Source organism: Pteropus vampyrus, unplaced genomic scaffold (assembly GCF_000151845.1).
Source record: "Pteropus vampyrus isolate Shadow unplaced genomic scaffold, Pvam_2.0 Scaffold58, whole genome shotgun sequence".
NCBI lineage: Eukaryota > Metazoa > Chordata > Mammalia > Chiroptera > Pteropodidae > Pteropus > Pteropus vampyrus.
The window spans coordinates 2,719,250-2,735,170 of record NW_011888839.1 but is presented as its reverse complement, the minus strand read 5'-3'; the positions used below and the strand labels follow the sequence as shown (position 1 = coordinate 2,735,170).

General features: G+C 31.8%; 1 protein-coding gene across 12 annotated transcripts in view; it reads right to left on the bottom strand.

The window, feature by feature from the left end:
* The window catches only part of HACE1 (HECT domain and ankyrin repeat containing E3 ubiquitin protein ligase 1), an 81,477-nt gene that overhangs the window by 11,227 nt on the left and 54,329 nt on the right, over positions 1 to 15,921 (bottom strand). For 11 of the 12 annotated variants that reach the window (XM_011360716.2, XM_023530935.1, XM_011360712.2 and 8 more), the window contains 6 exons: positions 13,921 to 14,032; positions 13,725 to 13,822; positions 13,452 to 13,539; positions 9,663 to 9,812; positions 8,979 to 9,175; positions 460 to 591 (listed from right to left, as the gene is read on the bottom strand). In XM_011360716.2, coding sequence (XP_011359018.1) covers positions 460 to 591; positions 8,979 to 9,175; positions 9,663 to 9,812; positions 13,452 to 13,539; positions 13,725 to 13,822; positions 13,921 to 14,032 — 777 coding nt within the window. The remainder of the gene's footprint in view (positions 1 to 459; positions 592 to 8,978; positions 9,176 to 9,662; positions 9,813 to 13,451; positions 13,540 to 13,724; positions 13,823 to 13,920; positions 14,033 to 15,921) is intronic. The other variant, XM_011360717.2, reaches the window with a different exon arrangement.

Here is a 15,921-nt window from a genome sequence, read left to right as displayed (position 1 = left end):
GAAAATTATAAAATTACATATAAGCTGAAATAAGAAGCTGCAGAAGGTAACACAAATACAACAGAAAAACCCTCTTAATTCTTCTTTTTGGAAGTACAAAAAGTTAGAATCAGGATCCTTTTCTTCATATGACCAAATAAAAAAATTCAGAAATAATATGAATGTTGCTTTTGGAAGACTGCCCTTCAATATCTCCCAGGTATACTTTGGAAATAATATTCTGTTCCTGTTTATCGCCACAGCACTCCATTTCACATTAAAGAATTGCTAATCTGGTTATGAAGCTCAAGAGAAATGACAATCACACATTTTATAACAGATCTCTAAACATAAACATTAAACATATTTCTTAATATACATTATTCCATTCATCCTAGTACTCCAAAATTATTTCTGAATTACATCAACCGTAGTTTTGTACTGTTGAGTAACAACAAAAGAATTGATGTTTTTCCTTACCAATTCATATTCATCAAAAAGTTGTATTAGAGAAGGTGGAATGAACATATGAAAGCCCTGTAAAAAAGCATTGATCTGAGGCTGAATAGCTCGTGTCATTCGAAGTTCAGTAACAAGCTGGACATACTCCGCCTATAAAAAAAAAGTTTTTGTGGTGACTTTGTGGTGACTTTTTTTGATTCCACATACTTTAGATAATGTTGATACAATCACTCTAATTTAAGAGGTAAAGGTTTAGAATTAATTTATAATACTGAACGTCAACTGTAATTGAAAAATCAAAAAAAGGGGAAAAAAGAAGGGGAATAAGAGGTTCAAATTTCCAGGAATAAAACAAGTCATGGGGATGTGGTGTACAGCATAGGGAAAAAAGTTTATAATATTGTAATAGTGTTCAACGGTGTCAGATGGTTGCTAGGCATACAATGGTGATCACTTCTGTAGGTATATAAATGGTGAATAACTATGATGTACACCTGAAACTAATACAAATTGTATGTTAGCTATATTTGAATGAAAACTTTAAAAAAAGAATTAATTTGGCACCAATATTTATACATTCAGTAAACCAGTACCTACCATTCACTAAATTGTTCAGGCCGAAATCCTAGGAAGCAATCACCCATGATTTCTTTCACATCCTGTAACAGCAAGTGCTATCAGATCTACCTTCAAAAATTATTCCCAATCTGACCTTGTCTCACTACCTCCACTTTCAGCACCCTGGTCCAAAGCCAGCATCATCTTTCACCTGGATTACCGCAATACTTGGTGTCTCTGTTTCCATTTTGCCTCTGTACTGCTTCTTCTTCACACCAATTTTTTTTAATATGGATGTTTTATATATATCTTTATATATAATTCAGATCACATAGCTCTCCTGCCCAACACTCTACAATGACTTCTCATGGTACTTAAAGTAAAATCTAAATTCCTTTCCTAGTCTATAAGGCCCTAAGTGACCTAGGCCTCTGCCTTCCTCTTTCATTTCATTTCCATCCACTCTCCCCCTTGTTCACTCGCACTATTCCCCAAACACAAGCTTGTCTCAGTGTCTTTATATTTCCTGGTGTCTCTGACTGAAATGGCTCATTAGGATATAATCTCTCTGCAGGCAGGGCTCTGTCTGGTTTACTAGCATATATCCTCAGCTCCTCAAACAGTGGTGGCCACTTTGTAAGTGTTCAAAAATATGTAATAAATACATACATTCAACAAATTCATTTAATACATACTTGCTAAAATAGTTCATTTAAGTGTAGCCGATTTGATTTAGTTAAGGTAAGCTATTTTTGCACATTTTAAAATACATTCCCATCATCATAGAAAATACTGTCGCTTAAAATTTAACTGGTAATAAAAAAATGTATACTGGCTCAGACTAGAATGAATTATCATGTCTATATATATCAATTGTCATTTTTATATTTTAAATTACATCTAAGTGAAACTTTTGAGTTAAAAGCAATGTTGTATATAGTTCTCACGTCTCAGGAACAAATGCTTTAAACACAAAGGTCACAAAGCTTGTTTTAGGACCCTTTATTTATTTATTTATTTATTTATTTAGGCACTAATCTGATGCTCTGTTCTCCAGCGCCCCACTCCTTGCCCCCCCCTAAAAAAAGACAGACACTGAGCCAGCAAATTATATATGACTACTATGAATTCTCCATATCTCAGAGCTACAGAAGTGGTATAGTGGATTTCTCACAGCTCTCCCCCAACCCCACATCGCTCCTTATACAATCTGGTACAGGGAAAGCTGCCATCTCTGCTATTTAATCTATTCCTACCCTAAATCCCACTCCCTACCACTCAAAAGTTTTTCTCCACTATATAGGAATTAGTTACTACAAGTTACATTACTAGACAGAGAGAGACAGAAATATGTGCCAAACAATCAAACAGAAATATAAAACTAAATTTTCAGGGTCCAATCAAGAAATAGTATATAACAACATACTAAGTGATAACTAGCAGTGATTTCAGCATTAGCACATGATTATCTTCCAATTTCCATCTGCTCTAACTAAAGTTGCTTACTGAACATACAATTTTCCTCCTCCATTCATTCATTAATTATATGTTTAAGGTGCTCTATGAGACCCTATCTTCCCTTAACAAGAACAGCTTTTTCCCAAGAGGTTTTACTTTTATAATCTTAAGGTTCAATAATCATTGCTCAAGACCTTAATAAATTAAAGCATGAAAATAAAAGATTTGTGAATCGCTCAAGTACACTTAACCTATTTTAATTTGCCATTGCATTCCATATATAAGAATAATACACATTCTCTTTATCTATTCCCATTTTTTCCTCATACATTCTATTTTTATAAATTTTCACAAGTGTACTAAACTCTCCTGAAACATCCCTTATATTCCATCTAATATTATTTTCCACATTTATTTCCGTAACTCTGGCCCACAGTTATTGGATATCAATTTATGAAAATCACGTCCTTCAGGTACCACTCTCCATACTGTTAATTTAAATGTGAACGGATGTTGGTCTAAATTATTTCTCAGTACAATAATAAATCCTAACCATCACAAATCCTTCTGAGTATAGTAAAATAAGTTTTCCAAGTAGCTGAGAGATACCGTGTTTAACTGTTAAAGTCTACAGAAAACAGAAAATATCTATATCAAACTGCTTCTAAAATATGTTGCTCTGCCTTCCTTAAACAGCACATCCTCAAATAGAATAATACACATTAACATTTTCTTGATACAATAATTACTATGAACATTCGCTATTAGTATGCACTAACATTTTGACTGTTCATATTGTGCTATAGAAATACACTGGCTGCATTCCCACTACTTATAAAGGCAGCTAAATGATTCACTTCCACACTTTATGCCCTTGCATAACTACACCAAATATCTTACATGCCTTAAAGAAACAGTGGACCCATAGACGACAATCAGTCTACAAAACAATGGCATAAAGAGCTGCACAATTAAACATTAAATATAAACCAAACCTAAAATCTCACTTTGTTCTAAGGTTTTAAAAGAAATGATATAATTGGGGGGGCAGGGGGGAGGGGAGGGAATCTTTTATCCCCAAGAAATGGCATATTTATTCCCACCTGAGTTCTGTTGTTAATTCTTTGAGGGCATAAAATAATACCAGATGCCAAATCGAATAATTATCTATATAGAAGAATTTGAGTTAGTACTTGTGTTAACATAAAGAAAGTTTTCAACTTAGAAATCCATGGAGGTAAGAACAACAAAAAGTCCTAGCATCTTTTTTTCTAGCTCAACTTCTGAGCCTGATAACTGATACAAGAAAGCAAAAAATAACAGCAAAGGGAAAAATAACACTAAGATTAAGGAGATGCAACTTTCAGATGCTATGTTCCAGTTAAATTACATGTCCAGTTACAGAAACATTTTAATAATATCCTAGTCTTCTGAATGTGTACAATGGACAACAACACCGCTCAGAAATAGTCCTAAAAATTCTAACTTCTTTTTAGGCTTTGGATCTATACTATGTCTTCTTAGGAGGGATGGTGGTGATGTTGAAACTTGACACACTTTTTGAAACTATTTTTCCTCTTAAAAATCTTTTTCATCACTTCTAGAAAAATATCTAAATTAATCATATTTAAATAATAAGTACAATGATAAACTTGGTCACATTTGTAAAACTGTCTGGAAGTTATTCTTTTTAGCAATTAAAAGTTTAAATGGCATTATTATTGGCATAATTCAATTCACTGTTTGAATATAAATACTTTAATAAGAAAACCTTCTTTCCTTTATTATTATTGCTCTGGTTTGCAAGTGTTCTCATTGAAAATTTCTCTACCTAGGAGTCAAAAGAATACCAGGTTCCTTCTGTAGGAATAAGTAGATACAAGAAAATGGAGAGGCACATTCTTACAATGTGATGTTTTTCAATAATTTTTTCTTTACCATTATATTCTTATTTTTAAGGTCACAAATTAGTTACAAAGATTGATAGTCTGGTAAAAATCCTATTCAGCTTCCTTGAAAAAAAAATTAGTCATTTAAAACAGTGATTCTTCAGGTTACTATTTCATAGATTTCCTGAATTTTTAGACTATACTAACTGAAATGCAAGGAAAAGTATGTTCTCCTTGTTGACAGGAAGATATTAAAGATAATTTAAAACACAATATAATACACACATACACTCAATATGGAGAACCTCAGCTCTGAACTGTTTAAAAAATCTTCAGAGTAATAAAAGATCTTTCATAGTATACTTTTCTAAGGATAAAAAATGAGGAATCCACTTTAAGTCAATAATCTATATACAAGAGCCTGTATTTTGTGCTTATATGTGCATCAAATATGTTTGCGTGTGAAATAAACCAAATAGAAATAAAATATAAGGTATTAACTATGTAAAAATGAAGTGGAGGAAAACATACCACATTTGTATTTGCTACCTTGTTCTTATTTACTGACTTAGTAAATGAGAGGCCTAGTAGTTACACAGTCATACAGACCTTGATTTAAACTGAAGGTCCACCACTTACTAATTTTGAGCCCTTAAGACAGTTATTTAACTTCTAAAGAAATATAGTGTCATAGTTACAAGCTCAGGCTTGAAATTTATAGTCTGCCTGGATTCGAATTCTAGCTCTAACACTTATTAAATAACCATGTGATTTGGATGAAAGCTACTTAAACCCTTTATGCTTTGGTTTTCTGACCTATAGAAAAGGATATCTACACTTCATTGGATTGTTTAAGTATAAGTTAATACACATAAAGCACTTTGAACAGTGCCTAACACATTATAAACACCTAATAAATGTCAGATGCTTTTAATATTAAAGCTGTTTCCACACTCAATAAATAGAAATAACTATCTCAAAAGGCTGTTATAGTAAATGAGAAATGCACAAAGAACACATCTCAAATACGTAAAATATATACAAAGGACTCAACAGGCAGGAGTCATTATTGTCACTAGAAAACAGAACTGACAGTAATGAGACTGATGAAGAGGAAGATGGCAATACCAACAGTCATTCCGGGGGCCAATCCATATAAGTGGCAGTCATCCTTGAGCTGATGTTTTTCACCTTCCCAAACAATTAATTACGAAGTTCTATAAATTCTATATCCTTGAAAGTTATCTCATTTTCTCCATCCTCAGTGCCACTTTCTTATAAATCTCATACACGCTCCACAGACAAATGCCACAACCTCCTATCAGCTGTCCTGACTCTAGTATTGCCCCATTTCAATCCATTCTTCACAGTTTGTTTTTCTTAAAAAATAGAAATTTGACCATGTTACTCCCTTCAATGTCCACATTGTCCACACACCCTTCAGAATAATTTTCAAATTACTAATTGTGAATGCTAAGTCTTTCAGAATTTGGCCCCATCTACCTCCCTCACTTCATCTTTTTCCACTAACTCACTTCGCAATCAAAGCTAAGATCGACAACTCTGATTTATCTGTGATTTCCCAAACACATGCCTGATCAACTCTGTACCTTCCTGTAAGCCCAGAACGCTTCCTTCTCCCTTTCCTTACTCCTATCTGACCACTTAATGCTTCTCCCCTATAATTCAACTTCCATGCCACCTCCTCCATCCCTTGACATCCAATCCCATCCCCCGCCCCATTTTCTTCTCTCCCAGCCTGAATGAACTTATGATTAGTATTGTAAAAGTGTTGTTAACATTTAAAACCCACGTAGATTACTCTTCAATTCTAAGAGCTGGAACTAAAGATCTAAGCAAAAAATGTCGCTTTTAACTCAAGATTTTATGGTTCAATGATTTCAGCTTTTGATCAATAATTTAAAAGTGAAATTAAAAGTGAAAAAGTGAAAGCCTAACTTAAAAAAAGGGGTTGAAATTCTTTTTTAATTTTAATTTTTCGGTTTTTGTTATTTCGTTCTTTTTCAAAGTTGAACCCAGGTTTCCCCCCCCGCCCCCTAAGTTTTAAAATCATTGTCAGATACAAAATTACTTAAAAGACATTATATTTCAAAAATGGAACTGATAGTCTTCTGCCTTACATTATTTTTATTTTTTAATGTACTGCTTTTTAAACAAAGGAATTTTCATCTATTTGGTTTCACTTTATAATTACCAAAGCCTTTCCATAAAACTTAGGAATAAATGACTCCCCCATGTGGAGATCAGCTTACACAGAATTTCTCTTACAAACAAGTCTAGCAAGTAATTTAAGCTTCAATATGCTTAAAATTTTGAAGCTGAACTCTGAACATGACAATTATAACTTTATACCTATAAAGATAAGTGGATAAAAAGCTGACCCTAAAGTTAACAGAAAAGTTCATGACAGAACATATGTTAAAAAATAAAACCTCTAAATAACATGGTTTGAAAATTTTATTTGCAAATCAAATACTTTAACAATTTAAATGAGTGATCAGTTTAAGATATGGGCATGTTTACTGAATAAGCATTAAATGTTTAAGTATCAACAATTAAGATATAAAATTATACTTGACTCTTCCTGGTAATATTAGAAAATGTAGAGGCTCAATTTATTGTGAGAAATGTTTACACCAGAAAAATGAAAGCTGAGAATTAGCATATTAGTGATTGAGATCCAGCTTTTACCTCTATTACCAAAACCAATCATTAAAAAAGAAGTTAGCCTGTAATCACCAAGCAATTAGTTAATATAGTTAAATATAAATGTATTAAACTTAGAAACAAAAGTTTCAACCTTATTAATATTACAATAGTATTCCAACCTCAGACTAGACTCAAAATGAAGAGTATGTGAATATTATTTATTATTTTTCAATACCTTCCTTCTCTCTAGATTTCAATAAAACACAAATGCAAAGGAATTAATAAAATATAAATTTAAAAATTTAAACTAAAATCATATCATAGTGAGAGGGGAAGGTGTTAGAAGAAACAAGCATAAATATAGCTATTATGCAATTATTGATGGGTCTTTCCACTTTGTCAAACTGTATCAGGGAGGAATGACAAATCTACTCATCAGATACAGTATTCACAGATAGGAATCATGTTTGAAGTTCTCTCATGAAAAGTAATCACTGGCTTATAATAAAGATTATATGACTTCAGTACCCCTAACTGAGAGTAGATCTCCAGTATAAAATAAAGTAACAAATGCACTAAAAGGTGGACAATCTAATAATTAGAAGATTTTTAAAAATATTTTCACTCATTAGCAATCTCATACAGATTTTACAAATCAATTTAGGCACTTTACTATTTTAACCTTCTAGAGCTTCACATGACTCACCATATTAAAAGTAAAGTAAGCACTTCCTCAACATGATTAATTTTGCAGTATGAAGAACATTAGACTTGATAGTAGGAAACCTGGGTTTTGGCCCCAGCTTTAGGATTCGGTGTCTTCATATGTAAAATGAGAGGGTAAACTAAAAAATTTCTAAGGATAAATGTGCAAAAACTCAGCTCTTGATTTTATTTTCTAAAATTAAATTTCGTGTTATTTTATATGTAGTGGCTAAGTTTCAAAAAAGTAAAATTTTGTAGCTTAATACAGGTTTCCAAATCCCTGTATGTATCTAAAAGCTTATTTTTATACAAAACTATCCAATAACAACTAACTTTTGTATCATGCTTTTCAGTTTACAAAATACTAGTAACAATTCTGTATGGGAGGTATTATTAACTCAGTTTTACAAAATAGAAAACTGAGGCTCAAAGAGTTTAATTAAAATAAGGCCAAGTCTTTTGGCCTTTAAAAAAAAATTTATATTTTACTAAATCTCTAGTTTACAAAATAGTTCAATGAACATTGCTTTTTACAGTTAGTTGATTCTGAAGCTATCTCGGAATTATAATTCAACTATAGGAAAGGAAAAAGGTTTTAGTCTTGTTTAACCATAAATTGCTACTGGTAAGAGACAGAATTGGAATTCCAAAACCAAATATTCTGACTCCCAATTTCCTATATATCAAAACATAAAACTGTGTTATATATTAACATGATTTCAACAGTGTAATTTAAAACATACTCTAAGATCTAAAAATAATATGTATAAACAGGAGCTATAATAATATATAAAAATAAGTTATAAGGTTAAAAAAAAACAAGTTCTGTAACAGATTTACTATATCTCAAAAACATGTACAGTTTAAACACTAGAACTTCTTTTCTCTACTGAAAGTCTTTAATATGGTACTTTTAAAAAATGAAGTAGTGATTAGTACAAACGTGACCCTGATGTAAGCTTATATTTCTAATCGAATTTTTCAATATGTAGATGCCCAATTTATATAATCAACAGAATTGTGCCCTAGGCCACTTCAGGAACCGCCTCAGTATATCTAACACAGTACTGAATTGGTCCTTTCTAATTTCAAAGTCTGATATTTGATGGTTTAACTAACTTAAATATTTTACCTTTCATAATATGTTATTAAACAGCAAAAGTTTTTTAGCTAGTGTCAGAAGACTTTAGAGTAATTGGCAAACTGTCAGGGCCAAGTTACAAACAATATGGCTAAGGTAAAAATTCAGATACTTACTTTGTTATTTTGTGTCACAAGAATACTTCCACCCCCAGGTTTCAAAGGCACCTCTTCCATTGCTCCAAACACATCAGTCTCAACAGAAAAAGTTAGTTCTAGACCCAGATCACTAATATCATTATCTAAAATCCACTGCAAATTTTTGGCATATTCTGGATCAATAGATGCCACATCTTGGTAATTTACAGGAATACCTAAAAATGCAAACATTCAGCAGTTATATTCTAAATGTTTCTGCCTTTCCTTATCTATTTAATGGTAAAATACTGCCCTCTACAGATACTCTGTAAAACTGCAAAAAATACTCCAATTCACAGCATGATTAAAATAGATGCTAATTCCTGAATTTGAAGGTCTGTTAATTTAAGCTTATGTTTCTTCCACATTAATACAATATAACCTTTCTTTGAAATAGCTATTTAGAAAATTATTAATTTTAAAAACTGTCAATTCTCTTAATATTCATATTAATATTCATATTAAAATGCATTTAGTATAAATACACACAAAATAAAATTTTTTTAGCAGAAAATAGGTTGCTTTTCTTTCCCTCAGTCCCCCCAAATGCCTTGATCAAAATAAAAATTACCTCATCTAAAATTCTTCCACTTATCTTTTCCCTAAAGACTATAGGAAAAACAGTTTAAGTAACTGCCTATGGAAATAGCAATAGAACCATACCAAGAATGTGCTTGTAGAATGATCTTGTAAAATAAATGTTGACCAGCTGCCTATGGTTCAAAGCTAATCCCAAGATCTGTCCAGCAAACCGGAAATAGTTCAAATGATCAGGATTTACATAGGAGTTGCTATTAGGCTGAAAAGTTGTCCCTATTAAAATAAATACAAAATAATTTATTTTTAATAATCTATATACAGAAGAACATTTCAATGCAGATAAATCAGTTCACATAAAAACTTCAGCTAAGGTTACATTATGTGTAAATTTTCATGGGAATGTTCTTTATGGAATATATAATTGGCAGTTAATTTACACATACATATCACAGTTAAGTCTTTGTGCAAAGAGAAGATTTTTAGAATACTTTTAACTGAAAGTAGTTCAAAGATGTGTCACAAGGGATCCTGGAAATAACATATTAAAAGACCACACACACATATACACACAGTTTTCCTAAGCAGTGTGGGCAAATAACTACTAGGCTTCGAATTAGGACAGACATTATCTCATTCACCTATAAAGGCCCAGCGCAGTAGATATTCGCTACTTCTTGCTCCTTAAGGAACAGAATTTAAAACTGTTCTTAAGTGACAGATCGAATCAACGAACTTGATGCCTTTTAATAATTATTGGAAAATCCCCGAATTCCACAAGTCAACAATGCCATCTTCATGACAAAAAATCAAGGTTAAATAAGTATCACTGAAGTATAGAAGTAAAAATGGCAAGGGCAATAGTTACTGATTATTATCAAAACGTAGAGCAATGGAGTATGATTCCACTTAAATGAAAAAGGTCTGAAAACTTGTGATAGTTACAAAACACTGTGAATGTACTTAGTGCCACTAAATTAGATACTTTAAAATGATTAAAATGGTAAATTTTATATTATGTATATTTTACCACAATAAAAAAAACCTCAAAATAAAAAATCTAGTACAATGGAAAAACCAAATACCGAGGTCTCAACTTTAAAACATCCTCCTCCCCTGTGATCATTAACTCAGATTATAAATTCTCTCATCATTCAACAAATATTTATTGAACTCATGCTATTTCTTGCTCTTCTAGGGATCTGAGCTAAAAGAAAGAATAACTGATAAACCTAATGAAAAAGCATCAAAGAAAAATAAAGGAAAATGGAAAAGTATTAAAAAGTGAAACGTCTGGTCATTTAATATACATATTTTGACAGTAATTCACTTTGTGCTTCGTTATTCTTTGATTTTTCAGAGTTGGCACTAGACTAAATTGCCCTGGCCAATTTACTTAGATATAAGGTACAAATTTGGAAGCTTATGGCTAAATGACTTAAAAGAGACACATGAAGCTAGTCGTTCACTGTTAAGTACATTTTGAGACTCATTCCCAGGCACAATATAAGAGTTAAAACAAAATTCTCTGAGAAGAAAGACTTCAAAGATACACATAACCATAATTTCAAAAAATATAATGTTCTGAGAATAATCACAAATATTTTTACCTATTAAAATAATGAATGTTTAGGATTATTGACGAACTAGCAAAAATTTTTGATGACTCAACTTTCCTCTTCTAAGTCTGTGTATAATTCCTTTTCTAAGTACTTTCTGGGCAGTTTGGGTTATTTAAAAGAACAGATAAGGACATGGACATGGACAATGAACTAGTGGTCACCAGAAGGTAGAGGGGATGGGGGAGAGGCGAGGTAGACAGGAGGGGGGGTGATAAATTTAAATTATTTCTTCAATTTAAATATATAAATAATTTTTTTAAAAAATCAATTAATTGAAAAAATAAAAGACTAGATAAGGAGAAACCAAAACAAAAAGGAAACAAATGGGAGAAGATCTTCGGCAAACAATTTTTTAACTTGAAAACTAGTTAAAACTGAATATAAAGTTTATATTGTTTTAAGTTCAAAATAAATATATCTGAGACACTCCCAGCTATTTTCATTGCTCCAGAAAAATCCTATTGCACAAGAAAGTATCATTTTCACAAAATAATAGCATTTAATAGTTATTTCTGCTTTCTATATGCCAGGTACTGGGCTAAGCGTTTTTTACATAACAGCTAATTGATTTCTCACTACATTTCAAAAAACAGGTTATCACCATTTTAAACAAAGTAACTGAGGTCTAAAAAGGTTGCATTTACTGGCCCAAGATCATAGTAAAATGAGGGACAGAGTCAAGATTCACATCCAGTGCAGTACCAAAGGCCAAACTCTTAGCCACTATAATATATTACCTCTCTATAGTAAGCATCTTAATTTAATTAGAAGCAAGTTTTAAAGAAATTATTATAAACATTAGGTCAATTTGAACATTTCCCGCATTTAGGAATTTTTAATTCTTACATGTAATTCTCTATCTATTAACGAAACATAAGAAAAATTTCATCTAGATTTTAATTTATTAATACTATGACCCCAAAGAGAATACTCAATATGGCTTACAAAAAGAATAAACCACAATTTTTATAGTTATGTGCTTCTATATATGCTCTGCTAGAAATTTTCAGTATGACTAAATGATTCCACATCAAATCTGTTTTTCATGTATGAAACTAAACAGACTCAGAATAAGGGGCTATAAAAAAGAAATCTAAAATACAATGTTTTAATGCTAAATCTTATGTCAAAGATTAGGCCTAAATAACTAAGTGCCTCATCAATCTTGTCAAATTCAACAAATTCACCTCAGAGCAAACAATCAAAGGTTAGAGAGTTAAAGCAAACAATCCCATATCCCTAAATAACTTCAAATACACCAGGTGTATCTGAGGCGCCTTTCACATAGGTGAATACCTGCAGCTGCCTAGCATCACTGCAGCCTACCCCACCTGCCTCTCAGAGTCATCCTTATTCAATGGAAATCTGCTGCTCGGTTTATTTGGATGCAGTCAGGAACTACAATTAATGAGGCACTCTATCCTTATAAAAGAATTTAAACACTGGGAAAGAAAAAATTTTCAGGTAATAAAAGCAAACGTGCAAAAGCATTTAAAAGCTGAAATCCCACCTTCACTTGGCTATGTCTTTATTAAATTACAAAACTCTCAAGTACATCTCACACAAATAAGGCAATAGTAACCATTTCCATTTAGCCTACAATATCAAATTACAAATCTTTAGGTCACAAGCGCCATTTCAACAAGATGAGTTTTAATCTGTAGTATATAGTTAAATAAGAGCTTTCTAGTTGTCAGGTCTTGATCGCTTAAAAAGACTGAAAACTAAGTTACTATACATAAATAGTTTATATGTTAAGATTTAATACCATGATTTCCAGACTTTGTTTTTTTATGATCAGTAAATTTAAAGACTTGGAAACTCAAACAGGGTTAGCAAATTTTAATTTTTTCAAATAAAAACTTGTATTGTTTTTAAGTTCATCTATTATCACAATTTCACAAGAGGAAATTTTAACTCAAAAAAATAGACTACAGGACAATCCTTAAAGTGAATAAATTTAGTTTTAGTTTACAAAGGACTGACGAAAACTTCCTTAGGGTAAGCACTAATATTTGAGACAAGTATTTGAGAACTATTTAGAGGAAAGAATGCTAGACTGAGCCAGGTTCCAATCATGACTCTACCAATCATTAACTATGGTAACAGACAAAAACTCTGAATTTTAATTTTCACATAGACAAAAGCTCTGAATTTCAATTTTCTCTCCTATGAAATGAGAATACTCCACCTATCTCACAGGGCTGCTATGGGAATCAAAGAATAAAATGTACTACAGTAGTATGAATAAATGACAAGTCACAGAAAAAGTCATCTAGACTGTATAACTTACCATCAGCTGACTGGGTAAACAATGCATAATCTGGATTGACTATCTCATTAGACAGAATATCAAACCACTCACGCACAACACCTTGACCCTGAGGTTCAAGAAAATAAAATTAAGTATCAACAGAAATATATAACATAGGGAAACATTTTTCTAAATAATAAAATTAAAATAATTTTAAATCTCTTCCATTAGCAATTAAATAATAAATTTTATTCAAGTTCATGTTAGCCTTTTATATACAATGATCTTCATAGCACTTATTTTTATACCCACCATGCCTTCTTCTCCATGGAACCGTACAGCAATTCCTTGCTTTAGCTTTGCACAATTTGCTTTTGACACAACTTCACAGCTACTCCTAAAAATAGAATCTAAATATGTAGCATTGGTTAATTTTACATATTAAAATTTACAATAACTAGTATTTTTTTGTGCCTCAGATACACATCCATTTCTTTGTTAAACATACCTCTGTGAACGAGCAGGATATCATTTTCATTCACCGGCCTGTGTACCATGTCTGAATCTGGTTGTCCTGAATGCAAATGTTCATAGAACCATTCACAGCGATCTTTAAACGGCTACCATAACAAATAACAGTAAAATATGTTAGCAGTATTTCATTCACCTATTAAATTTACTTAACTAGCATGCTAAATGCCCTTTCTACAAATAATCAGTCTTATATCTTTATTTATAATAAGTAGTTCTAGGTAATGTCCTGACATTTAACAACTATTCACACAAAAAAGCAGAGTCTAGCTGAAATCCTTTATCTAGAGGGTTTATTTTTAAAAATTCCCTAAATTTTCAACAGAAAAGACTTGATAAATTAGAAGGCTATATCTAAGAACTGAATATAAGATATGTAATTGAATATATTTACTCTTAATTTCTTTTAAACCCAACAAGGCTTACAAAAATAAATTTCCACATTCAGAAAAGTTATGTTGCATCTTCCATTTTTCATAAAAATACTCTTTTAACCTAACTTTGTTTTTATTTCTATCCTTTGAATATATGCAGCAACTAGAAAAGAATTTGTTACCTTTTTTCTTTCCGTCCTTCTTCCCTTCCTCCACCCTAAAAATTAAGATCTCTTGAACAGTAGAGAAAGTCTCTGCCTTTTGTTCATTTGCCAGGTATGCAACTGCAAGCGATTTGCAATTTTTTACAACTAATCAGAAAGTATTGCTGAGTATCCAGTATGTGCCAACACTGAAGGTAACATACAAGCTGTAAAAATCTCAATTTCATTGCTAAAAACTGTTTAATATAGTCAGAGATGAGACTAACATTAACACGAAACAATGCATATACATTATTAAGATCTAAATAGTGAAGTACAGACTATAATGCATTAATAATTTAGATACTGTGCAGATGAATGAAGTACAAAGGCTTCATGAGGTTATGGTTTGAACCAGAACTTAAAGCTCAGTAGGACTCGCTCAAGCAGGGAAAAGAGAGCATACAAGGGTAAGGGAGACAAGGAAAACAGCAAAGAAATTGTCTCCCTGAAAGATGTAATGAAGGCACACTGACATAAACAGACTCCTATGCTTACACATACTGAAGGAAATAAGTTTGTGTAAGTAAATCAAGGACATAATTATGGATCCTGAGAATCAAATAAAAGAGAGGCCATTGTGGATATCTGGTAAGAGGAATAACAAGGCATATGCAGTAATTAAAATGAGAGCAGCACCAGTATAAAAAGAGACCATCTAGGCAACAGTTGAAATAATAGCTATTGAGTGATATGGTCTTGGTCATGGTAGAAAAAAGGAATAGTAAGTTAATCTGAAAGACATTACTCCTTTGAATAAAGATGAAATGTAAGAGACGATTTCTAGGGATAGACCGTAAGAAAAGAATTAGTGAGGGTTTTCCCCTCACAATCTACCCCACACTCCTAGAAGGTACTGGTAGAAAGATACTGAGATTTTATATATTCTGAATTTAAGGTTATTTAGGATATAACTACTAAGGGCTTGGAAATAAATACTGGAAAGTGCTGCAGATGAGACACTGGAAACAGAGCCAAAGTTGAAGCTAAAGACAAGGTTAAGGTCTCTTGTTGAAGAGATTAAAGATACAGATGACAAACACCAAGAATGGAGAAGTTTATAATCATAAGTCAGGACTGAGAATTTGCTTAGCAAAGAAAACACACAGCCAGAAAAGTCAAAGAAGAACCAGGGTAGTGCAAGATTACAAAAGCCAAGAATTTCAAGAGATAAATATGAACAATATCCAATACCACAAAGAGGTTATCTTTCAGGCAGTTTTTAGGACACCAGTAAATTTCTTCATCTGTGCTAAACTAAACATTAGTCTTGCTTCAACAGACTTATATATTTTTATTAATTCTTAATAAAAATTTTATTATTATAAAAATTTTATTATTATAACTAGTGAGAGATTAACTTCTGCCTTTTAATATGTGCTCTTTCAGTAAATGCTTTTT